The sequence below is a fragment of the Scardinius erythrophthalmus genome, assembly GCF_964197995.2.
Source record: "Scardinius erythrophthalmus genome assembly, chromosome: 23".
NCBI classification, from domain to species: Eukaryota; Metazoa; Chordata; class Actinopteri; order Cypriniformes; family Leuciscidae; genus Scardinius; species Scardinius erythrophthalmus.
In genome coordinates this window covers 4,672,842-4,700,374 of record NC_138243.1, presented here as the reverse complement: position 1 = coordinate 4,700,374, position 27,533 = coordinate 4,672,842, and the positions used below count along the sequence as shown (strand labels likewise).

At 38.3% G+C, this 27,533-nt stretch overlaps 2 protein-coding genes across 3 annotated transcripts in view; both read right to left on the bottom strand.

Annotated features, from left to right (window-relative positions):
- Positions 1 to 2,297, bottom strand: part of LOC308684006 (interleukin-6 receptor subunit beta-like) — a 42,771-nt gene extending 40,474 nt beyond the window's left edge. Inside the window, exon 1 of one of the 2 annotated variants that reach the window (XM_081354980.1) lies at positions 2,004 to 2,297. The gene's annotated coding sequence lies outside the window, so the exon portion shown is untranslated. The remainder of the gene's footprint in view (positions 1 to 2,003) is intronic. The other variant, XM_081354982.1, reaches the window with a different exon arrangement.
- A 369-nt stretch (positions 2,298 to 2,666) lies between these two features.
- ankrd55 (ankyrin repeat domain 55) lies at positions 2,667 to 26,408 on the bottom strand. Its single transcript, XM_081354164.1, has 11 exons — positions 26,026 to 26,408; positions 25,057 to 25,176; positions 22,700 to 22,830; positions 20,842 to 20,951; positions 19,919 to 19,979; positions 18,365 to 18,493; positions 17,658 to 17,842; positions 12,138 to 12,305; positions 6,106 to 6,767; positions 5,314 to 5,403; positions 2,667 to 3,206 (listed from the first exon to the last, which is right to left on the bottom strand). Exons 1-11 carry the CDS (start codon positions 26,063 to 26,065, stop codon positions 2,935 to 2,937), a joined length of 1,968 nt encoding a protein of 655 aa, XP_081210290.1. The 5' UTR covers positions 26,066 to 26,408; the 3' UTR covers positions 2,667 to 2,934.
- Positions 26,409 to 27,533: the final 1,125 nt, after the last annotated feature.

The following is a 27,533-nucleotide window of genomic DNA, read 5'->3' as shown; positions in this document are numbered from 1 at the left end:
AGGGAACTCATCTTATTGACACATTGCCCAGAGTGATAGAGAAAACTGACATCGCCTCCGTCTTTCGTGACAAGAGAGACACATTCATGAAGGTAGCCTATAGGCGAAGGTATAAGTTTCATTTGATATTTGATTATTTGATCAGACATATGTGATTCATCTTCTAATAACCTTTTAATGGCTTAGTATTTAACAACCAATTTAATTAATAGTGAGCAAATATAATCCGAAAAAAAAAATCACTCCAAGAAATTTGTACTGTAGCCTACACTAACGATCAAAAGTTTGGGGTCAGTTGGATTTTAAAATGTTTTTGAAATAACATTTTAAGCTATTGCGATTTTTACCCAACTTGCCACTGAATTACCCAACTTTCTTTGATTAAACGCTGTCGTTTGCGTTGCGTTTGATAAACATCAAATGGGAAACGCTCAAAAAGGGGAACGGAACTTGTTTGATCTGTGCGTGGCCAAAGCAAGCAGTGCTGATATCGATAACGCGAACATTATTACACAGAGCTGCGCGATCCACTGAGAATTCTCTATTATAAACCCACAGATGACTATGTGATTTAAGTTAGTTAAAAGACAGATGAAACAGCGCAAATAAACAGGCGAAACATTGTTCCAAGAACAAACCAGTTAGAAAACATTTCACTCCACAACTTTACTATAGTAAAACTGTAGTAAAAAAAAAAAAATGGGGCAGAAATGTGCCTGTTCATATTAAAAAGCTTTTATATATAGTCGTATAAATTATTAAATGTAGCCTAATGCAGTAATGTTTTTGTTTAGAAGTTATGGCAGTTTATTTATTTTGCATTTATATTAATAGGCTACTAAATATTTGTGCTACTGATAACACATACAATAAGTTTATAGAGAATAAAAAACAAATCAATATATATTTTCATAATTTTTCAGGAATTGTTTTTTTTTTAAAGGCTTGTAAGTCTGAACCAGAATATCAAGATATTTTATTATTTCGCATGATGGTGAAAAGTAAAAAAAAGTTGAAGGTAAAGTTAAAAAGCACCATGTTATATGTATAATAAATATTTGAGTAGGCCTATAACCCTTCTAGATTATTGAGGTAGCACACAAAAAGGTTGGAGACCCCTGGTATATAGTAACTATATGTTTTAAAATTACAAGTTTGTGTAATTTGGGGTTTCTGTGGCCAGTGGCATTTCATTATTTGTATTTTATTTTCAATGCAGATGTAATGGCATTGTACAATTTTTTTTGTTTTTATTTGAAGGCTGAGGCTTCATTAATAAACACAACCCCAATTATCATTATTGGTCTTGAGATGTTACTTGTCTGATAGGCTACAGTATGTGGCATAGGCTATAGTATCAGGACATCCTGGCTATAGTGTCTGTAGCGCACGGCTAGGGGTGAATGGCCGGATGATGGGCCTATTTGGGAGAAAGTCCAGGGCTGTTTTTTAGCCCCAGTCCGTCCCTGGTCTCTTCTGCTCACCCAGCCTGCATTTATTTGATAAAAAATACAGTATAAACAACAGTATTGATATATTATAACAATTTTAAATAACAGTTTCTATTTGGACATATTAAAAGTTTTTTTTTTTTTTTTTTGTGATGCAATTTTCAGCATAACAATTATTGTTGTTATTATTATTATTAGTAATGTTGAGATCAGTTGTGGTGCTTAATATTTAATATATATTTTTTGGGAAACTGTGATAGTTTTTTAAAGGATTCTTTGAACAGAAAGTTCATATTCATATCGATTTTTAAATAGATTTTTTTTTTTTGTAACAATGTTCAAGTCTTTACTGTCAATTTTGATCAATTTAGTGCTTCCTTGCTGAATGAAAGTATTAATTTGTTTTGAAAAACTGACCCCAAACTTTTGAATGGAAGTTTGTTTCATTACTACATTTACACTACATTTATTAATTTAGAATACACTTTATTGACTTAGAAATTAAGAAAATAATGCAATTTATATTATATGATATCATATAAAAATGTTTACCTTAAAATAATGTTTCTAAAATCGTTTCAGTGGTTCATCAAGTCGTAACAGGGTGAAAGGTACTTATGCCTCCGCTTTGCGGTCCTTTATCTTCTATAACCACACTATGTAAGATTGCCAGATCGGGTTCTGTAGTTCTAATGAGACATAAGAAAACTACAAATTTGACTAGCTTTACGGCAAGCGTTACAATAGTCATTATTTAGTTTTTCTTCATTTCTGATGTCGCAATACATCATACTTTCATAAAATCATGCATCATACTCTACTTTGTCTGTGGACACCGTTCATTGCAAAGCGGTGCTGGATAAACAGTGCGACAGTAGGCTGCTGTAGGCTAAATGATTTACAGAGTGCTGGACTCTTGCACTGTCAATACAAGATATTTACCAAACATTGATGCACCTCTTGATGGAAATAAATATTGTGATGTTATTTCCATCAAAAGGTGCATTGATGTTTGGTTAGAAAAAAACCAAATGATGGTTAAATAGACGGCAACCCATCAATTAGGGTATTGCCAAACATATAACATGCTAGAAACATAATAATCACTGCAATAATAATCCAATCATAGACTCTTAAGCATTTGCCTATTTAAATCCAAACAGCGACTTTTATCTTTTGGCTGGGCAGAGTATTATTTAGTAAGTTATTGCTATTCAATACTTCAACAATTTCCTTTATTAATAAGAACAGTAAACGATAAGCTTAAAGTATCTTTAAATGTTACAGTTAAAAGTTCAACCATGTGCATACCATAGAAAAAGATCAAAGTTGTAAAATTGTATGAAAAAATAGCCTGTTGTTTAGTAACTTTATCAAACAGTGATTCTTCAGTGTCCTCATGATTGAAATGAATCCAGATGACCATGAAAAGCTGTACAGAATTACAGTTTTCAATTGGTCGTTAATTTCAGGCAGATTTCCATCAGTTTCTGCTGTCAGAGCGATTCTGCGGCCTCTGGGTCGCGAGAGGAGATGGGCTGCGTTTTCTCTGCGGAGGAATGGCTGGAAGAACTTGAATGTTGCGTAAAGGTTCTCCTGTCAGTGGAGTCGGGAAGGAGCCGAACGACTGGCTTTGGGGAATGCCGGATCGGTGCAGTTTGGATGCAAACGGGGGTGGAAGTACAGTCAGACTCGCTCCTAGAGAGGATTTGGACTTCTTCACTCCCTGGGAGACCTGGTCAGGTGGTAAAGAAACTGTGGACGACATGAAAGCTGGGTTTGTTAAACTGAATATTTGATTGGTTCCAATATACAGTTGCAATCGAAATTATTCAACCCCCATTGCAAATCAGAATTGATTGGCAAAATGTACAGACATTCAGCTGTTTGCAATGAACAAATTAAACAAAAGTAATTGAAATAGCTCAACACAACAAATGTTTCAAGTGGATTCCCCAAATTCAACTGAAAATGCAACTTTTAATGACTTCTGCAGTCTCAAAATGATTCACCACCTGAATAGAATCCCTCACAACAGGACACATCTGCAAAACAGGCCTCAAGCACACCTGATGCAACTAATCATTAGTGTCACCAGGTGTGCTTGAGCTAGAACACACAAAATATCTCAACTGGTTAGGTTTGTTGAGTATCACGTTTGACTGCATGTTAGAAATATGAAATCAAAAGAATGGTCCAAAAAGTTAAGAGAATATATCATTGCCCTTCACAAACAAGGAACAGGATACAAAAAGATAGCGAAGACACTAAATGTTCCAAGAGACACCGTTGGAAGCATAGTTAGCAAGCTCAAAGTTAAAGGAACAGTGGTTACACTACCTGGACGAGGAAGAAAAAGGAAGCTATCGACGGCTGCAACCAGATTTCTGAGAAGGCAGGTTCAGAAAAACCCTCGAGTGACTGCAAAAGACCTTCAGCAAGATTGGTAGCAATAGGCACTGAGGTTTCAGCTTGCACAGTAAGGCCCATACTAAACGCATGCGGTTTCCATGGCAGAACTCCAAGACGTACACCACTACTGACCCAAAAGCACAAGAAAATTGCCCAAAATCATATAAATGAGTCTGTTCTGTGGAGAGATGAAACAAAACTGGAACTTTTCAGCCCTATGGATCAGCGGTGTGACTGGAGGAAGAAGAATGAAGCATATGCTGAAAATAACACTCTGCCTACAGTTCAGCATGTTGTGGCCAGGTGATGCTCTGCGGCTGCTTTACATCCTCTGGCACTGGAAACCTGCAACGTGTGGAAGGCAAGACGGATTCTTTGAAGTATCATGCCGTGCATCATGCAGTATCACTGAAGCTTGGGATTCATTGGACCTTCCAACGGGACAATGATCCCAAGCATACCTCAAATTCCACCACAGCTTGGTTGCAGAAGAAGTCCTGGAAGAGTCTACAGTGGCATCACAGTGACCTGACTTAAACCCTATAGAAATCTCTGGTGGGATTTGAAGAAGCCAGTTGCAGCACGCAAACCCAGAATATTACTGAACTGGAGGCCATTGCTCTTGAGGAATAGGCTAAGATTCCTCAGAAACGCTGAGTGTCTGGTTATACATCTCGTTTGCAGAAGGTCATAACAACAAAGGGTGTTTTACTAAGTACTAAAGATGCTTGCCTTAGTTGAATCATTTTGAGACTGCAGAAGTCATTAAAAGTTGCATTTTCAGTTGAATTTGGGGAATCCACTTGAAACATTTGTTGTGTCGAGCTATTTCAATTGCTTTTGTTTGATTTGTTCATTGCAAACAGCTGAAAGTCTGTAAATGTTGCTATTATCAAAAATAATTTTGATTACAACTGTATGTTTTTCATGCAGGGAAGATCGGGAAGTGTTTAACACATTTTGTTTAAACTTCATCAAATATGGACCATTGTAATAATTAAACATATAGACAGCAAATAAGCAAATACCTGGTAAATATGGAATAAATATAATCAACATAGGCGAATTAGGCTCTCTCTCAATTGTTGCAAATGTAGCCCTATATACTGTTGCATTCTCTGCAATCTTTCTAGGGTTAAATGAAGTAAGATGATATTTTTATATTTTTATTTCAAACATTTAGATGAAAAACTTGTGTGGATGTTAACCAGATGTTTTACTTTCAAACCAAATGTAACTTTTTTACTTCAAAATTGTTTGTTGTCACAAATCTTTTATATTTTTACACAGAGACTTTTTGTGTGCAATTATGTGTCTATCTACTGTAGATTTCTGAACAAACCAATAAAAATGCAATAATCTAATAATTCTTTTTTTGTTTAGCATCATGAACACAGGGTATTGCATGAACCATGAAAATATGACGTTAGGACACAAGGATTAGACTTACATCTGTGAGTGCAGTGGTCACGGATAGGAGCAAGACTGTTTCGTGTGAGAGCAGTTTCTCTAACCCTCAGAGGGAAAAGATGATTTTGAGCTGTTTAGAGGAAAAAACACAAACAAAAAAACTGCATAAATTCTGCAAGTGTACATTTTATAGACTAATTCACTCATTTATATCTGGGTGGTTCTTCAATCAGGGACACTTGACTACTTGAAATCTTGAAAATTAAAAACTTATTAAAAGATTGTTTCATACGATAAAGCATGCATTTGTAATGCATGTCAAAACTTAAAACTATAAAAATGTTAATTTCATAAAAGGCCACTTATAAGAGAGTTCACTTATGCTTAACACTTTTAAAAGTGCACTCTGAAATTTACTAATGTACTAAAGTACATTTTATATAATTATAATTATTTTTCCTGCCATGTGTTGTTCAGTATTACACAGTTGATATATTTTAAAATGTACTAAATTGCAACTTCAATTACAAATATTTACAGTAATTACAAATATATTTAAACATATATTTCAGATCACCATAAATCCTTATCAGTGCATTCATTCAGCATTAAAGACAATAGAAGTAATTATAAATTAAGTAGGTGAAGTGCATATATATTACGTAATAAGTACTCTTTAAAAAGTATGTGTAAGGGGCAAGGCAAGCCCAAATTAGGGAAAGTCTGCCAAATGCTTTCAAAACGTAAATGATTTTTAAATAAATAAACTAAAAGAGTCCAAAATGTTCACCTAATTGAAGAATCATCTAACTACCAATATGGAATATCTTACCTTGGTCATTTCTTTGTATGTATGGTGAGTGATTTGAGCACAGCACATCTAAAGGGCTTGAAGATCCCTGCAGCAGCTTATCAAGCAGCCGTTCAGATGGAGTCGAGATCCAGGCTTTGTGAGTCAGTATCTGACTGGATTCAGTCTTCCATGCAAGTCCCACAGCTTTTTCATCTTTATTTTTACCATCAAACAGGTCATGCTCGCTCTTGCTCTTCTGCGACCTGTGCGCTAAATGTCCTCCCGCGTGACCTCCGCCGGTCCTGTGGGCCAAAGCCTGAGAGTCTGCCAGCAAAGACTTACCGAGAGTGATTGGAGGAAGACTCTGTGTGCGTATGGGTGGGAGACTTATCAAGTCTTTACTGGATGTGTCCTCAATGAGGTGGGCTTTCTCAGACTCGTTATTTCGCTTTCTGACAGTAGAGCTGTTTTCACTCTCATCTCTGGCTAACGGCTCAACAACACAATCGAACATTGTGATGATGTCGTCCACCTCAGACGTCTCTTCTTTGAGCTGGCATTCTTGACTCAAGTCTGTCTGCTGAGAAGGATGCAGGTCTTTCTTCTTCTTGCAGAAGATGTGATTTAGCATGCGAAATTTCCCCTCCTTGCGCATAAAAGAGTCACTGTTTTGGGCATGCAGTGGCCTTGCTGAGTCAGACCTGTGAAAAAATATGCCCATCTTTAGTTTAGTTTAGTTTAGTTTATAAATACCATAAATACTCTTCCTGCATTTTATCTGAATGGTACTAGAACAAAGTATGGTTTGCAGTGTGTGTGTGTGTGTGTGTGTGTGTGTGTGTGTGTGTGTGTGTTCACTATTCACTACTTGTGTGTGCACTAACTTGGATGGGTTTAATGTAGAGGACAAATTGCCTTAACATGCCACTTTTAGTTGTATATTTCTTATTTTATGCTGCATATTTCATGAGAAATAAACAAAAAAGTGTTGACTGCACTATATCATTAAACTGAGAAGGAAGCATTTCATGCAAACAAGCTTGAACTCACATTTTTGTTCCATTGTTAATAAAGTGTCAGTGAAATGATGACCTACTGTATTAACTGCCACTGTCCCTCAAGCGGCAATCCAGGCATGTCAATACATCTATGACCACTTTTCTATCATATATTTAAGTATCATTAAACACTGATCAGCCACAACATTAAATCCACCAGCGTAATATTGTGTCGAGGCATGGACTCTGAACGCGTCCTGTGGTTTCTGGCACCTAAACATTAGCAGCAGATCCTTCAACTCCTGCAAGCTCGGATTTATGGATTCAGAAAATCCCATAGATACTCAATCGATTGAGATTAGGGGAATTTGGAGGCCAAGGCAACACCTTGAACTCTTTGTCATGTTCCTCAAATCATTCCCGAACCATTTTTATATTTTTATCCTTATCCCGCTAAAAGAGGCTACAGTCATCAGGGAACACCATTGCCATAAAGGGGTGTGCATGGTCTACAACAATCTTTAGGTAGGTGGTAAGTGTCAAAGTAACATCCAGATGATTGCCAGAAATGTTTATGTATAGAGCATAACACTGGCTCCGCCAACCTGCTGTCTTCCCATAGTCCATCTCTTTCCCAGGTAAAATGAGTACACACCTGGCCATCAACCTGATCTAAAAGAAAACGTGATCAGACCAGGTAACCTCCTTCCGTTGCTCCATGGTCCAGTTCTGGCGCTCACATGCCTATTGTATGTGCTTTCGGCAGTGGACAGGGTTCAACATGACACTCTCTGAACGGTCTGTGTGTTCTGACACCTTTCCATCATTGGTAGCATTACGTTTTTCAGCAATTTGGGCAACAGTAACTCTTTTGTGTGATCGGACCAGATGCGCTAGCCATTGCTCCACACGTGCATCAATAAGCCTTGAGCACCCATGACCAGTTGTCCTTCCTTCCACCACTTTTGTTAAGTACTACTAACCATTGCATACCGGCTACTCTGCGGTAGGACAAGGAATTTTATTGACGCTTCATGGGTTAAGGAAAGGGGGCTTCACTTCAGGTTTTGACTGCCCCACTTACACCTCATGCACTAAATGCTCATCCATTGGCCAGTGTCTCACAGGTCGCTGCTCCAGTGAGTCTCACAAATGACAACCACACTGAGGAACTGGTGTTTTATGTGTTGGACTCCACATTCACTTCTATAGTTGAAGGCAATCCTTGGCTATCCCTCCATAACCCCCACATAAACTGGGCAAAGAATTTCGTCAACAATTTGCTATCAGTCTCAGGCATTATCCATAAGTCATCTTCTCTGGTGGGGGCGGGTTTCTTTTTCATGAAGAAGAAGGGTGGCTCCTCACGGCCCTGAGCTGATTATTGGGGACTCAATGACAATGCAGGACTGAACCATTAAAAACCATTAAAACCTCATATTTCATCAGTCTTCAAGATCTTGCAGTGGGCAAGGTATTTCATGAAACTGCACTTTCACAATGCTTACGATCTGGTCTTGATTACGGAGGGCAAAAATTGGAATATTGTATTTAACATCTCCACAGGGATTATAAATATGGCTTTGGCTTTGATAACTTTGGTTTCACTTTATTTTGATGTTCCCTTTTGAACATTCTGTTGACTATAAGTAACTTTTCAACTACATGTGAACTAACTCTCATTAGAGTATTAGTAGACTGTCTGCTCTGCTGCTGCTGCGTTGCATTGGTTTGCGTCTGTAAGCTTCGTATCTTTCTGTTTTAATAATTATTTACTATCATTCCTTGTTATTTATATAACTTAATCTGCTAAATATAACTTAATCAACAACACACATTAACCTGTCATCGCTAGCTTCAATCTAAATTGTTATTGCTAGCACAACACGCTAGTAATTCGCTAGCCTGTTAGCATGCCATCATGCGCTCTTTATTTATTTATTTTTTCTCAATCACGCTCGCGCCTTCCGTGCGCTCTTTATTTATTTTTATTTTTTTCTCGCGCGCCTTTTACGAGTTCATCAAAACACTGTGGTGAGTATCAGTCAACAAACACGGTGAGTCATGTCATCTTCTCCTCTTATTGTCACCTGTACCTCATGTAACATGTATAGCATAGCCTTTTTACATGTGATAAATGCAGGGAGATAATGAGGCTGGCGGAGAAGATTTCAGAACTAGAGACACACATCCAAACTTTATTCAAAGGTTAATTGTAAGAGTGCAAGGGCTTTAGATACTGCTTTGGATGCGACTAGCTTAGTGAACTCTGTACTCTGTTCGGTTCCAGCTGAAGTAGAGCCCATGCAGCAGGGCAACTGGGTGACAGTGAGACGCTGTAGTCGCGGGACAAAACACAGCTCTTCCGTTCCGATTACAACATCAAACAGATTCTCCCCACTCAGTGAAACACCCACTGAGAATTTTGTCGATTGAGCCCTAGTTATTGGCAATTCTATTACACGGAACGTGAAAATAGAGACACCAGCTACCATAGTCACATGTTTGCCTGGAGCCAGAGCGCCTGACATCAAAGCAAATTTAAAAGTGCTGGCTAATGCTACTCGTAAATTCTCTAAGATTATTATTCACGTCGGCACTAATGATGTTAGACTCCACCAGTCGGAGATCACAAAAATTAACATTAAAGAGATATGTGTGAACTCGCAAGTACGATGTCAGGCACTGTAATTTGCTCTGGCTCCCTTCCTGTTCGCAGGAGTGATGAGATACTTAGTAGATTGTATTCATTCAATGGCTGGCTGTTGAGGTGGTGTCCGCAAAACAATATAGACATAGACAATTGGAAAAGTTTTCCCGCAGCCTGCCGTATCCAGATCTGACGAAGGACCTTCGCCTGGACCCGATCCAACGCAGTGCTGAAGTGCCAACTAGTCTCTCCCTATGGAGGATCCCTTTACCACTCTACAGATAAAGCGCTGTCAGGAAATTCGTTTCGCGTACCTACCCCGAAGTGACAAAATAAAATAAAATTCTGTATCAAAATGTATAAGGAAAGACCAGTACCTTGTTTAGGCTTGGTTTGTAGGGAATTCCAAACCAGCGTACATATATTCAAATGCACAAAACTATAGAACCAATTCTTAATGCGCATGTGAACGCCATCAGCATTTCTCAGGTTCGCGTTTAAAGTCTGTGTAGAGAGAATGGTGTCGTCTTAGCGGCCCCTAATTTAATAACAAATGATCGTTGCGACAGAAGCGAATCAATCAAAACTAACTTTAGCTGAAAAATAACTTTATTAAAGAACCGCTATAAAGCCAAAACAATCTCTGTTACCATAAATTATACGTTTATCTCTGTAAAGATGCTTTGAAACAATCTACATTGTTAAAAGCGCTATATAAATGAGGATGACTTGACTTGACTTAATATCTGCTAACACTTTATTTTGATGCTCCTCAACAGACATCAGTAACTTTGCAAGAACATGTCAACTTATTCTAACCCAAACAGTCTACTAATACTCGAATGAGAGTTAGACATGTAGGCATGACATTACTTATAGTCAACAGAATGTGTTAACAGGACCATCAAAATAAAGTGAACCCATAACTTTTTTACTTTGGCCCCGGTCTTGAGGACTACAGAGTGAGTTGGGCCAGTTTTCCGAGTTTCCCGGAGGATGGTAAGGTCACCAATGCCCCTACTTCTCCCAATGCCTGTCTCCCCACTAAGGCTGACATAAAAAAATGTAAACAATAAAAAAAAATTGCATTCATATTTTCGGTGTCAAGAAGCACGAGACATGATGATGACGTAACTGAAGCAGTTTATGTTAGCTTGTATGTTAGCTTATCCAGTGCAGTGCAGCTGCGTTGTTAGTTTGAAAAATGGCGGGACAAGGCTTCCTGCTGACGAAAACCCTCTCAGGTATTGCGCAGCTGGCAAAGACACACTTGACCATACCTGCCACATCGGTTAGAGCTGAGCAAGTTGAGCATCTGGTGTTTTTGATGAGCAATATGTAGATGTAGTGAGTGGAACTGGATTGTTTCTGAATGGCAGTTTGCTATTTTGTGTTCATGTAGTACATTACACTGTTAGAGTCACAGTTTTACAGCTGTCATGCTGTTTTATGCACTTTCGTTACCTAATTTTCCTTGCATGCACATTAAGGAAATTACATTTCATTTAAGAAAAATATTTTGAAAGGTTAATGCACTTTAAAAAGCGAATGTCATTAAATTGCAATAAAAGATGCAATGCTTGATTTGGCTTATATTTGCTTATTGCGCTCATTTGCGCCCTCTTGTGGGCATATGACTAACATTAAGTATTGCCTTTAGAATTCAAGTATAATTCATATTGTGCTAATATTTAAGAAATCAATTTAAATTTAGGGAGTTTTTGGCTGGCTCCGGGTGAGTGGCGTCACTAGTTGGAAGGGTCTGTGGTCCCATCTGTGGTGTGGACCAATCACAGGAACCTCAAATACATCAGGTCAGCCAAAAGACCAAATTTGAGGCAGGATTGATGGGCACTTTTCTTTGGGCACTTTGACTTGTGTTGTATTATCATCCGGCTGCAAAAATAACAATCCAGATTCTCTCTCCCACTTCCTGATACCATTTTGCCTTGTGTGGTGGGAGCCGTCCTCTGTCCCGCCCTGCTCTCGCTCTCCAGCTCCGTTAATAAACGGTATTCAGAGTGCTCTCCCTGGTTATGACACACAACCATTCTCTTGATGTCTTAATGGACTATTCTCTTGGCTCTCAGTTGTTTCTCAGAATCCCATTCCTCTCCGCCAACGTCCGGCTTTGTTTCGTTCTCTATGCCTGGGGTTCTGCCTTCTGTGCGCTTTTGCCTAATTTTTCAATAAACTATTGGGGGAAGTTTTGCTAAATAGTTTCGCCAAAATTCCTCAACAGCAGTGTGAAACTACAGCGGTTACTGATGCTAATGGGGGGGGGGCAGTTATTGACACTATAAGGGGGCATTGCTTCCTTTAAAAAGTCACAGATATGTCAGTATGTACTCAACATTTTTATTTTATTTTTTTATTGGCAACAAAATAGAACAACATTTGAACAAAAAAACTAAATGACAAACCTGTTTTCAGTGGAGAGGAGTTTGATGCATGCAGTATGACCACAGTACATGGCATATGTGAGTGGCGTATTCTCGTTAATATCTCGAGGGTTGGGCTCCACTCCCAGCTCCAACAACACCTGCACACAATCATCTTTACCTGCAGCGGCGGCCCAGTGGAGCGGGGTCCTGACACAAAAAAAGAAATCATGCTGTATGATTATAAAGAACATGGGCGTGTTGGGCTTATGGTTAAGAATGTGACATCATTATGATAAGTACACTCAGGAACTGCAGCTGTTACCCATCAGTAATGTGCTCTAAAAGTGAAGTATTATCAACTAAGTATACTGTAAGTAACTTTGAAAAAAGTGTTTAGACGTAAAAATGCACTATGCTTACAAATTTTTAGGTTCATTTTAAAGGGCTCCCATAATTAGATTAATTTAGTGTGTAATGTTGCTTTTTGAGCAGGAAAAAGCTCTGCAAAGTTCAAAAGCACAAAGTCCCCCCCGCGGGAGTTATTCTGTATATCAGTGTCACTGTTTCTGAACTCCCTGAAACGCCTCCATTGTACCTCCATTGTAGTCTTGAGTTTTCGTCTGGGAACGAACACGTCACAATATTCCTCATTATAATAATTCCCGACCAAGGCATACGCAGAATCATCTCAGCATCCCAGATAGCTTAGAAAAACTCGATATTGCAACAGAAACTTTTAACTCTCTTTTTCAGCACTTTAGACACAGTTGCTCCGTTGCGCTTAAAGAAGATTAAAGAAAATAGTCCAACGCCGTGGTACAACGAGCACACTCGGGCCCTTAAGAGAGCAGCCAGAAAAATGGAGCGCAACTGGAAGAAAACAAAATTGGAGGTATTTCGCATTTCATGGAAAGACAGTTCAATTACTTACAGAGAGGCTTTAAAAGCTGCTAGATCTGCTTATTTTTCAAACCTATTAGAAGAAAATAAACATAATCCTAGGTATTTATTTGAAACGGTGGCTAAACTAACGAAAAATAAAGCTTGAAGCACCGAAGTTTCCAAGCAACACAGCAGTAATGACTTTATGAACTTCTTCACTTATAAGATTGATAATATCAGGGACAAAATTATAACTATGCAACCGTCTATTACAGTATCACATCAGGCAGTGCATTGTAGTCTCCCTGAGGAAAAATTTGATTCGTTCGTTGCTATAGGAGAGGAAGAATTTACTAAACTCGTGAAATCATCTAAATCTACAACATGTATGTTAGACCCTATACCGACTAAGCTACTGAAAGAGATGCTTCCAGAGGTCATAGATCCTCTTCTTAATATCATTAATTCATCTTTGTCTCTAGGATACGTACCAAAAACCTTTAAGCTGGCTATGATTAAACCGCTTGTTAAAAAACCGCAACTTGATCCTACAGAATAAGTCAATTACAGGCCGATCTCGAATCTACCTTTTCTGTCAAAGATATTAGAAAAGGCAGTATCCTCACAACTGTGTTCCTTTCTTGAAAGAAATGATATCTGCGAAGATTTCCAGTCCGGATTTAGACCGTACCATAGTACCGAAACAGCTCTCGTTAGAGTCACAAATGATTTGCTCTTATCATCCGATCGTGGTTGTGTCTCTCTATTAGTGTTACTCGATCTTAGCGCTGCATTTGATACTATCGACCACAACATTCTTTTAAATAGACTCTAAAATTATGTTGGCATTAGTGGAATTGCACTAGCATGGTTTAAATCATACTTATCTGACCGTTATCAGTTTGTAGCAGTAAATGAAGAGATGTCTTGTCGATCACAAGTTCAGTATGGCGTACCACAAGGCTCAGTACTAGGACCGCTGCTGTTCACTCTGTACATGCTACCATTAGGAGATATCATTAGGAAACATGGCATTAGCTTCCACTGTTATGCTGATGATACTCAGCTCTATATTTCTTCACGCCCTGATGAAACTTACCAATTCACAAAATTAACGGAATGCATAGCTGATATAAAAAATTGACTCGTAATTTCCTACTTCTAAATTCTGAAAAAACAGAGTTTCTAATTATTGGACAAAAAACTTCCTCACGTAATAACCTAGAATACTGTCTAACACTTGATGGCTGCTCTGTTAAGTCTTCGTCGTCGGTTAGGAACCTGGGTGTGCTCTTTGATACCAATCTTTCATTTGAAAGTCACATGTCTAGTGTCTGTAAAACCGCATTTTTCCATCTTAAAAATATATCTAAATTACGTCATATGCTCTCATTGACAAATGCGGAACAATTAGTTCATGCGTTCATGACCTCAAGGCTAGATTATTGTAATGCTCTACTGGGTGGTTGCCCTGCACGCTTAATAAACAAACTACAGCTAGTTCAAAACGCAGCAGCTAGAGTTCTTACCAGAACCAGGAAGTATGACCATATTAGCCCGGTTCTGTCAACACTTCATTGGCTCCCTATTAAACATTGCATAAATTTTAAAATATTGCTGATCACTTACAAAGCACTAAATGGTTTAGTTCTCCAGTACTTGAGCGAGCTCTTAACGCATAATAGTCCTTCACGTCTATTGCAATCTCAAAATTACGGCCAGTTGATAATACCTAGAATATCAAAATCGACTGCTGGCGGTAGATCCTTCTCCTATTTAGCACCAAAACTTTGGAACAGTCTTCCTACCATTGTCCGGGAAGCAGACACACTCTGTCATTTCAAAGCCAGATTAAAGACACATCTCTTTGACCTAGCATTCACATAATACATTATAGACTTCTATAATTCAATGTTAGGCTGCATAGATTAGGTCAGCCAGAACTGGGAACACTTCCCATAAATCCTGATGTACTCGTTACATCATAAGAAGAATGGCATCTACGCTAATTTTAGTGTCTGTGTTTATCCCGAGGTTTTCCCGCAGCCTGCCGGATCCAGGCCGTATCCAGGCCGTATCCAGATCTGATGAAGGACCTTCGCCTGAACCCGATCCAACGCAGTGCTGAAGTGCCAACTAGTCTCTCCCTATGGAGGATCCCTTTACCACTCTACAGATAAAGCGTTGTCGGGAAACTCAATTCGCGTATCTACCCCGAATTGATAAAATAAAATAAAATTCTGTATCAAAAATTATAAGGAAACACCAGTACTTTGTTTAGGCTTGGTTTGTAGGGAATTCCAAACCTGCGCACATATATTCAAATGCACAAAACTATAGAACCAATTCTTAATGAGCATGTAAACGCCATCAGCATTTCTCAGGTTCGCGTTTAAAGTTTGTGTAGAGAGAGACTGTAGAGTAGGCATGTGCCGGTATCAAATTTTCATGCTGCGATTAATTGATTGAGCTTTTATCACGGTATACGGTATTATCACGGTATTTTAATTGCTATAATTATTAAAGGTTAAAAATGAACAAATTAAATTAAATATAATTAGGTTTTCATTATAATAAATTATGACACAAGTAAAAATATAATACAAATGTAATATAGTGCACATATTTAGCAAAATACACCTCTCTACTACGTGTTGGTCATTAAATGGCTTTCCTGAGGTAAATGTAATAATTGTTCACCTGCAGTTTTATTGACCTCTTTCCGTGGTTGAAAAACACTGATTGATCTATATTATGTATGAGGCATACCTTTCGGTAAGCTGTGCTGTATCTTTAAATAAAAAGTAACAGATGATCGGTTTACTTGAACTGATGCGCTACTACAGCGATCTGTCACGTCACATTTACAAGCACCAAAACGGTATTTATTGTCTGAATTTCGTAATAAAATGGACAGAACATGAGAGCTGAGAATTTTCAAAAGTAACCTGCTCTGTCTAGTCTGTCGATGTCAGTGTACTGAGAAAATGAATGTGTGGCGCGAGAGCGTGTGAAAAGTGTCGATTGCGTGAGTCTCACACTGAATGCGTAGAGTTGGCAGCCCTGCTTTTAGAAGGGGGATAAATCGTCGGCAGCGTTCCTCCTTCCGCCATGCTTCTTCTCCATGTGAGGATTGTTTACATTAGACTAGAGTGCACACTGCGCCGCATGCACACAGCGCTTCATGTGGGGATTGTTTACATCAGAGTGCGCACGTGTTTCGCGCAGCGTGTTTGTTTAAGCGGTTGATGGAAAAAAGCTTATGCGCGTTCTATAAATATAAATTCTGATCTATTATTTTTCACGGTATTTTGAAGTGCCCGCGATAACAATATCGTGCATTTTCATTACCGCGATTTATTGCATTACCGAATACCGGCACATGTCTACTGTAGAGTCTTAGAGGCCCCAAATTTAATAACAAATGATCGTTGCGACGGAAGCGAATCAATCAAAACTAACTTTAGCTGGAAAATAACTTTATTAAAGAACTGCTATAAAGCCAAAACAATCTCTGTTACCTTAAATTATACGTTTATCTCTGTAAAGCTGCTTTGAAACAATCTACATTGTTAAAAGCGCTTTATAAATGAAGATGGCTTGACTTGACTCAGGTGCCATGTCTGAAATTTATAGCAAAACATCTAGCCTTAATTTGATCTCAAACGATTTATTAAAAGTAGTTATTACTCCACCACCTGTGTGACATCATAAACCAACGTGGTTGAACGACCAATCTGCGACAATATGGTTTCGGGAAGCAGTCGCAACTATCTAGTTGATTTCTTCAACGATGCTTCGTACAATGGTAGTGAAGCAGCGAGTTACGTTGTTGTACGGGAAACGCAGCCAGAGCGTTATTGACAGACTGTGAAGAGACGAGCTGCAACAAAGTCAAATATGTATAAGCATTCAAGCATAAACCCCAGAAACAAAATCAAGGCTTTGAAAATGCAGCAGCGAGATTTCTGAAAGGATGTAAAAAATTCCCCTTCTGGAAGACCTACATTGGCTGCCAGTTAATTATAGAATCAAGTTTAAAATCCTATTACTTGTCTATAAACCTTTACATAATCAAACGCCGAGCTATCTGTCTAATTTACCCTATAATCCATCATGAAGCCTAAGATCGGAAGATCAAAACTTACTCCAAATTACAAGGACTTGCTTAAAGTGAGATTTTTCTGTGGCCGGTCCCACTTTAGGGAACAGCCTTCCAAACCACATTAGGGCTGCTTCTACTTTATCTGCATTCGAATCTAGTCTTAAAACACATCTCTTTTTGTTGGCTTTTAATACATTGTAATGTCTTGTTTTATCTGTTCTCTTATGGTCTTTTTATTTTGTGTTGTACAGCACTCTGGTGAGCCTTGCTGCTGTTATTAAATGTGCTTTAGAAATTAACTGAAATTAAATGAACTGAAAAAGGGCATAATATGTCCCCTTTAAGAATTTCTGCCACAATGTTTCTATGGTGATACTAGAGTTTCATTCTGCCCCATCACAAATAAAAGTGACATGATGTCCTCCAAACCAATGGCAAACATTCTCTGTTAAACACTCCTTCTAGCAAAACCAAGTTTTGTCTTAGCTGTTCCTACAGTGAGCAAGATAGCACTTGAACGCAGACTCACTCACACAACGCCACTCACATATCACACAACACGTTTACTGTACCGTTCATCCACGTCTAAAGCTTGCAAGTTGGTCTCAGGAATTCGAGACAGTTCATAGATGATGTCGCTGAATCCTGCAGCGGCGGCGATGTGAACACAGGTCTTCCCATTCTCGTCATCGTAATTGATCACAGAGGAGCCCAGATTATGGTCAAGAATGAGGGAACACATTAACTGGCTGCCACTCTGCCACATAGTTATAAAACAATGAGACATGTAAATTAATAATCAACTTGCACGTATAAAATGTACATATAAAACATTGTTTACAATGAATTTTTAAGAGATAAATAGCATTAAATTGCATGATGAAACTTTACATTTTTCTACCTTACAAGGAAATTAAATTTCTGATATTACAATTGAAGAGTTCAGATGCAAAAGCCTCTAAGTGCCATCTGAAATTTTCTTCAAGAATGATCATTTTTATCAAGCTTGTATATTTAAGTTCAATAATTTCACTTAAATGGCAATGCAAATTACCTATTAATTGTCATTTAAGTGAAATTACTTAACTTAAATATACAATCTTTATAAAAATGATCATTCTAGAAGAAAATTTCAGATAGCACTTAGAGGCTTTTGCATCTGAACTCTACAATTATAAATATATTATGTATAAATATAGATCTCAGTACATTATTTATAACAGAGTATGAATTAGTTTGCTATAATATACCATTACAATGTTATGTTTATGATTTGTACCTGCACAGCCCAGTGGAGCGCTGTTTTAAAGTCTTTGTCCACGAGTGTCGGGTCGGCTCCTTTCTGCAGCAGGGCCTGCACATGCTCCGGTCGGTTGTGGAAAGAAGCCCAGTGAAGAGCTGTCATTCCCTGCCCAACAACAATCAGAGCGTTACACGGGTTACACAAGTGCTCATGGCTGTTCATTTATAGTAGCAAATGGAGCATGAGTTGTTCAAAATTAATCGGATCAGATTGGATCAAATCTTGAAAATTCTGAAAATCAGATTAGATCACAAAATCCAATCTTGGTTTTGATCTGGATCAAATCATCAGTAATAAAACTTTAAAACTGGAGAAAAAATACAACATTTGTATCATGTAATATATATACATATACATACACACACACAAATTGTTTTATTTTGCTCTTGATTATTTTTAACTGTTGAAGTAATAAATTAGAAGTAGACATTAGGGTACATATTAAGCCTTTCAGTAGCCTAACTGTAAAGTAGAAAAAGAGATTTTGGCACCATAAAATAATCCCCAAACAGCTATAAATATCAAACAAAAAATTATATTTAATTTAAAGTGGTTTTTTTTTTCATCACTTTTCTGAAAAGCATTGAAATATGTAAGTGTGTATCTAATCAAGGTGATCCAATCCAATTTTGCTTTGAAAAACCGGCACAAAAGTAAAATGGATTATCTGATCCTGGATAGCAATGATGTCCTAGTACAAACCGCAAAAATACAACAACCCTACTGTTATCTAAAGGCCAGAATGACAGTACAGCATGATACAATGATGACCATGCTTTTTACAAATAGATGTAAGTGTATGAAAACATAAATATGACCACAGTGAAAGCAATCCAGGTCATCAATATTTGTCACCCTACAACCAAAATAAAGAAAGAAAAAGAAGCCTATTATAGACGTTAAGATTTTTTGCCTTTATGAAAATAGGTGTGTTTGCCTTAAATACACCTATTCCACCCCTTACCATAATCGCCAGTTTCAACAAACTACTAACTTACCGATCGTTGTATGACATCAAAGTACCACGAGAGGGATTGGACAGCACACAGAACCGTCTGTTCTCTAAATGCTCTAGCGGTACTTTAATATCATACACCAATCGGTCTGAACAACGCCGCTTCAGCCAATATGCTGTCTTTAAAAAGAGACCAAGCTCAAAGCCTAAAGTGTACTTCGCCGGTTTGACAATTTAAGTTGGAAACTTAATTTGCAGGTCCATGCTCAAAAAGGATGCTCATGGTTATAAATGGAGTATAACTACTTCATAAATATCATTTAGTACCATAAAATCCTCTAAAAATACCAAATATTAAATTAAAAAAACTAAACTAAAATATAGTACATTCATTTCTTTGAAATAAAAAAAGAATTCAGCCATTTTTGACTGCCACGATAGGGACACCAGAGGGTTAAGTGTTCTTAATTATGTTTTTAAAAAGTGTTATTAAAATATATCACCTGCAATTAGTTTTTTAAAATAATATATATTTTTAAGATTTGAAGTACACTAGTCGTAGTGCTGTGACTCACCTCATTGTCTTGATGATTGATTTCACACAGTGTTGACTGCTGTAGCAGCACAGCCATGAGCCTTCAACAAACAAACAAAGCATGTTTATAACTCCATAAATACACCATTTTAATTCCATCATAGAATGCGAACCAGATAATCAATGGAAAATGATGTCAGGAAATGATTTGGATGGTGGTTGGGAGGGGTTGAAAATTAAAAGTGATTGGTGACATCAGCTGAAATCAAGCATTCATTTCAGAGGCAGAGCACATTATTCTCACAATGCATGTAGTTTAAAATCCCAAAAACGATGTGTGACGCAGAAAGAACGATAACGATACTTTTAATTGAACACCAAGACCAATAATGCACATTAAAGATTGACAGTGCAGAACAATGACAGCTGAAAAGCTGATTAAATACACAATGAATGATAATCAATGGAACCAGGAACAGGTGTGAACTAATCAGAAACCATGACAACCAACAATCAACAAGAACTGGAAGTGAAAACTATAAACAGAACATGACAATGAACCTAAACACAACATGATCGTGACAATTATTATTATTTTGAAGAAAATTTAAATTTTCCACCTTTTTTTCAGAATAACGTGCACTGATGAATCAAGGAATGTACATTAAGAAAATAAATGTTTGGTTTCATGTTGACTTTAACAACATATCTTATCTTGTCGTAACTCATTATTTCCAGTACGTTATCTGCTGATGGATGTTTATAGCACGAATATAATAAAAAAGAGGTTTTAATGTAAAAATCCAATTTTTTTTGTTGGCTGAGATTTGATTTCCTCCTGTTTTCTAATAACCATCTCTTCATCTTGTCAAATGCACAGCAAGTAATTTTACTGTACTTCTCGCTACCTCTTGTTTCATTAACCTATTTGCAATAACAACTTCTGTTTATTTTCCTTGTTACCTGAAGTCAGTTTCAGCAGTAGCAGCATGAATTGGCAAGCGTCCGTTCTTATCAGGAATGTTCTGCTTTGCCCCGTTCCGAAGCAAACACACACAGCCTTCCAGCCAACCCTGCAGAAGTTAAAACAACAGATTACAGTAAAGGTCACACACAACAATAAGCAACCATTTCATTCAGTCAAAGAAATGAAGGTCACTGCAACTTTGTACATGACAGCTCATAAACATGCTGAAGAATAACAATTATCAGACAACAGCGCACACAAACAAGGCAGAAATGTGCATTTTTAAAGAGGACCTATTATGTTTTTTTCCATGTTCATCTTTCTTTAGTCTGTGTAATGTTGCTGTTTGAGCAGGAAAAAGCTCTGTTAAATTCTAAAGCACAAAGTCCCTCCCGCGGGAGTTATTCTCTATATCAGTGTCAGTGTTTCTGAACTCTAACGCTCCATTGTAGTCTTGAGTTTTGGTTGAGTTAGTTATTAGAGTGTTGAAACTGGCGGTTATGGTAAGGGGCGGGACATTTCCCAAACACACTCGAAGTGACCAATCACAACACACTGCTCCAGTCGACCAATCAGAGCACAGTGTGCTTTTCAGAAGGAGGGGCTTCATAGGGACCGGAACTAAACAGGGTGGCATTTCCCGTACAATGACGTTACTCGCTGCTTAAAGGACAAGTTCGGTATTTTACACTTAAAGCCCTGTTTACAGATCGTTTCTGATGAAATAGAACGGTTAAGATTAAAATTTGGACACATGCTGCTGTCCCGAGAATTTTAGGTTTATTTCGCTTATCCCACCCCCCAGACCCAGACCAATGTTCAGTCTTAAAAGATTGAGCTTGGTCTGGTGATAGCCAGATTAGCATTGAACCAAAGACAGTCTCAAAAACACGGTTTGATATCGCTGGTGTTTCTGATGTCACAAATTACCTTGTAACCAATCAGATCAACGTGTGATCGTCAACGAGTGGATCTCTGAGCTGAGTGAGTGAGTGAGTGGAGGCGGGGCTCATTTGCATATTCATAGAACCACGCATACTAAATGAGGCAAGGGTGTCGAGTTACATTCAAGCTGTATGAAGACATTTCTTTTAAGGAAAAAACTTTTAAATATGTCATTTTGGTGATCAAAGATGAGTTTTAAAAGATAAATCTATTGACTACAGGGAGACTTTAATGAATCTTTTTGAGATCTAATTAATACTATATTTTTTGCTATAAATTACGGATATGGCATCTGAAGACTATTTCTAATTTTTCTCAGTTATTTTGCTTTATTTCCAGATTCAATCATAGGCTCGTTCTAATGTACTAGAGCACATTCACACATGCGCACTCTTCAAAAACGCAGCTTTAAATCTCTTGACAAACTAAAAGACATAAATGACATTTGTATGTATTCGAACTAAAAGACACAGTTTGTACTGAATGTCAACTTGCTTATTTGGCTCAAGATAAGGATTTATTAAGTCCACATGTCATGCAAACAAGAAACTCTGCTTCTAACCACAGGTCGAGATCTGCCGTTCCAAACACAACTGTGTGATGCTGCTTGCGAACATTTGTTTGAACTATAGTTTCGGGAAACACCGACTCGTTGAACTATGCTGATAATGACGGAACATATTTGGCTAACGACGCTTTCGGGAAACACATCCCAGAGCGTTACTGACAGACTGGGAAGAGAGGAGCTGCAACAATGCCAGACATGGGGAAAAGAATGTGTTTTTTAAACATTCAAGCATGAAAACAAGCAAGCATATTCTAGTAGAGCCTAAAAACAAAATCAAAACTTTGTAAAAGGGCATAATATGGCCTCGTTAAAGGAAGTGGATCCTGAGAGTGTTTCCGTACAAGGTATGTGGCTAGAGAGAGGGAGGTCCGTCCACAGGCGTCTTGTGTATTGATAGAAGCTCCCATCTTCAGCAGCAGTTTGACCGTATCCAGCTGTCTCCCAGACACAGCATGCATCAGCGGCGTGGAGCCTGTCGTCAGAAACACACACCTTAACAGCAGTTCTCATCAAAACTTCAATGTAGGTTAGCCCTACTGTAATCTGTTTATGATGGTGGATTATTTCTGTCTCAGAAATATTTGTGACTGATTGAATGACAATGATCAGAGGTTTTCAGATTCTGAGTGATGAATGCTCTCATGAAATATTTTTTCCTAATCAGGGTTGTGGGTGGGTGTCTGCCAGCTGGTGGCTGCTCGGCACAGCGAAACATCCCACCCTCAATCACGTATTTCTAAATATTGCACAAATATAAAAACACAGCTCTCCTCAACATTCTGCATAATTTGACGTATCTCATGTGAGCAGCATTAACACATTATGCATCAAAGTTCAATACTTAGGCTGAGGGGTTTGTTCAAATTGGTAACCCTAACTATGAGCAACATGATAGTTGCCTTGTCAAACACCATTAATAACACAATCACAATGGCCAGCTTGCATCTGAAATACCACAGCCTTTAGTTTCAGGACAGTGTTGTATCAACCCTTGTGAAAAAATTAAAAGAGATCTTATTACTGTAATAATAAACTTTAAAATATATACAGTACTCAACTGCATGTTGGAATTGTAATTAAATGAAAATGTATAATAGTTTACATTTATATTAAACTAGCTTTAGAGTGCTTTTTTGACCTGCTTAAGAATACATATTCATGTAATTTCATAATTACTTCGCTGTCATTTCTTTTGAAAATATTTTGTAATTTTATATTTGCAATGATGAAGTTGCAATTTAGTAGATTTAAAATATATTAAAGCAACACTAAGTATGATTTTTTACCTTCAAATAATGTTTCCAAAATCGTTTCAGTGGTCCTTTATCTGATATATCCACGCTATGTAAGATTGCCAGATCGGGTCGCGTTTCTGTAGTTCTAATGAGACATAAGAAAACTACAAATTTGACTTGCTTTACAGCAAGCGTTACAATTGCCTATAGGTGGAGCGTACTGCCGGTGCTGGATAAACAGCGAGCGTGCGCGTGCGACAGTAGGATGCGGTAGGCGGTAAATTATTTACGACAGCGGTAATGGACAATTCCGCTTCCATAGGCAGGGCGACCGCAGAGGAAAAGTTCCTTGGTGTTGCTTTAGCTTAAAATGTAATATTGAATAACATAGTTAAATTATAATCAAATACTTTTAATCAAATACATATTTTAGTATGATAGCTAAAGTTTAGTTAGTCAGCCCATCAAAATAAGTGTACTTCTTTACAGCATGACAAAAGATTATTAAAACATAATGATTTAAACGTTCAGTTTTACATGGTGTTTGAACATATAAATGTGTCAAACTTTTTTAAACCCTATAAATCGCGCAGTGGCTCAGAATAAGCCGTTTGCAGATTCTGGCTTTTGTGACGTCACATTGTTCAGGCTCCGCCCAATTAGCATAAACCCCGCCCTCAGTGAGCTGTACACAGACCGCCATGTTTATCTCCTCACCAGAGTATTTAACAGCAGCATTCACATAAGAAATATAGTCTTATTAAAGCTACTAAAGTTATTCAGTCAAGTGACTGTTAGTCAGTGAGTGATTTTCTGTTTTTCTTTTGTTGTTTGTATTGTATATTACGCTGCTTTCACTGTAATACACAGATCTAATATACACATGCGATTTCTTTACTTGCTGTTTACGTTTAAACTTTCATGATGATGAAGAACTGTAATGTCAAGGGAGCGTGACCGCGATAGAGATGATAATCAAAACCTAACAGATGTTTTAGTTTTTGGCAGAGTATGCGAGGCACGAGCTGTACAGGCTCCGCCCTCTTCTGGAAAGCGGGGTGGGGAGGAGCAGCAGCTCATTTGCATTTAAAGATACATGCACGAAAACAGCATGTTTTTATGCATTTATAACATGGTATAATAAATGATCTGTAGGGTATTTTGAGCTGAAACTTCACAGACACATTCTGCGGACACCTGAGACTTATATTACATCTTGTCAAAAGGGGCATAATAGGTCATCTTTAAGTACACTTAAGTGGCCTTTTATGTCATTAATATACATGTGTAAAATATACTTTTGAGATATAAAAAAAAATACTTTAATATATACAATATACTTTTAAGATTTAAAGTACACTACAAGGGCACATTCAATACAATTAAGTGTGCATCTTTTCACAAGGGTAGAACAGTTATCTTGAGTATATGGCAGAAGTGCAGTGTGTGGTGTGAGAGAACACCTTCCCCATCGCAGCACTCGAGGATGGAGGGGTCTTCTCGGATGGTGGCGGTCAGCGTGTTGACGTCTCCGTTCGCTGCCGCCTGGTACACCACATTCAGATCAACCTCCTCCGCAGCTTCTGAGAGGGAAACGGATCAAACGGATCACTCAACAACATCTGTTGGGTGTAAATAAAATGCGGTGTACTGACACATTTGAGCTTGAACATTTCAGGACTGAGTTACAGAAGAATAAGGGGAAGTTGTCACAGCTTCACATTAATCATCGTACGCTACAATTATATTTCCAGTCCTAATAAATCAACAGGTCGAGCGAGAGAAGCAGGTGTTTGACGCCATGGGCTTTCCTATTGAAAAGAATTTAGATCTCTCAGATGTTTCTTCTAAAAACCAATGAGATTAAATAGACTGGAGATTTGTTCCATTTTCCTGCAATCAAAAGTAGAGAAATCTCAATATGAATTCAAACGTTTCTCTCCAAATTCTTCCAAAATGAAATTGTATAGGTCAGTGCTCTTACTGTTGTCAACAACTGGAAAATGAATTAACTCCTAAGGAGATATGGAGACAACGTTGATGAATATACTGAGAAATCATTACGGCTTTAACAACCACAGAGAAATCCAATCATGTTCCTTTGAGCTTATATATATTGTCTGGGGAGCTTGTTGGGTATATTGCAAAGGAGGATCTGCTGACAGAGACCTCATCAGACTACAACAGAAACCCCTGGGGTTTCTCACGAAGCTTTTGGATGTTGACCCTCACTCTCATGTTTTACTAATCAACATAATCATAGTCGCCAGTATTCTTCATTCTGGTGGGTTATACCAACACACAAACAGATGGCGAGATAAACAAATGATGGGCTATGGCAAACCCCACTGATAAGCATTACCATGGCAACACCTTCTTGTTATCAGCTCTTGCGTGTGCGTGTGCGTGTGCGTGTGTGTGCAGTGCTTTACCTTTGTGCTGCTCAAATACGGATGAGGTGTTGAACTCCATAATCAAAAGCAGCTTTCAGAGAAATCCCTCCAGTGCCCACGACATGATGATGTCCCTCGGCTCCTGATTCCAGCACTGTCCGCTTACACACACACACACACCGCGACTCGACCCGCTCGCGTGGAGAACCCCGACGCGACAGCACGGACGCGCAGAAGACGCTGCGGAGACGCGAGAGACGAGAGCGCGTCTTCAGGTGTCGCAGATGCGCGTGCAGCGGCTCCGTTTGATTTTGCGGGATGTGATGATGGGGGAACACACTGAGCATGTGCAGAAGCCTGCTGGCATCACTAGTGTACGGCCTGTGTGTGTGTGTGTGTGTGTGAGATCACTTCACAACACGCTGTAGAGTACAGGACTGTTGCTGTGTACTCTCTTCACTCAAGCAGTTATTATTTTAAAGGGTAGTTTATCCAAAAATGAAAACTCTGTCATTAATTACTCACCCTCATATTGTTCCGTAGACTTTCATTCATCCTCGGAACACAAATGAAGATCTTTTTGATGAAAAGCGCATTCTGTCCCTCCATTGCATTGACAGATACACTACTACCACTTTCAAGCCCCAGAAAGGTAGTAAACACATCATTAAAGTAATCAACGTGACTCCATGTTTACAAAATATTAACCTCCAATGCGCGTTCACGCTGTTTTCGCGTCATCACAGCACGCATGCGTCGGGCTCTTGTGAATGGGCATTGGAGATTGATATTTTGTAAATAAAGTGGTAAATTATGTTTGTTTGTTTGTTTGTTTTTTGCACAAATTAAGCACTTTCGACGCTCCATAAATTGAAGTTAAACACCTGTAGTCACATGGATTACTTTAATGATGTCTTTACCTTTCTGGGACTTGAAAGTGGTTGTAGACTGTCAATGGAGGCATCTCAGATTTCATTAAAAAGATCTTCATTTGTGTTGTGAAGATGAACGGAGGTCTTACGGGTTTGGAACGACATGAGGGTGAGTAATTAATGACGGAATTGTCATTGGGTGAACTAACCCTTTAACCAGTGATCCCTTTAACCAGCACAACCCAGGCGAACTCAAGCAAGTTCCAGGGGACTAAAGTATTAATCAACAACTTTTTATTATATGCTCAACATCATTTCTTACATTCTTCTGTTCTATTCTGTTGTTCTATATTCTATTCTATATCATTTTATTATGTCCTATCTTAATTTTTACATTCTTCTGTCATTCTGTTGTGTCATTACAGTAATTTCATGAATTGTCAGGTTTTAATGTCAAGATTAAACCTGTTACGATCTTGTCAAAACAGAATCACCAGCACCAGTCCTTCACACATATTTTCATTTCATTCATATGTATCATGCAGCCTGTCACCATGGGAACCCTCGAGGACATCACGAGAGGCAGTCATTGAGCAGCAGTGAGTCCATGTCCTCACACACTGATTCCAGACAAGGGCGTAACTTTGGGTCTACCATTGGGGGGGTTAAACTCGC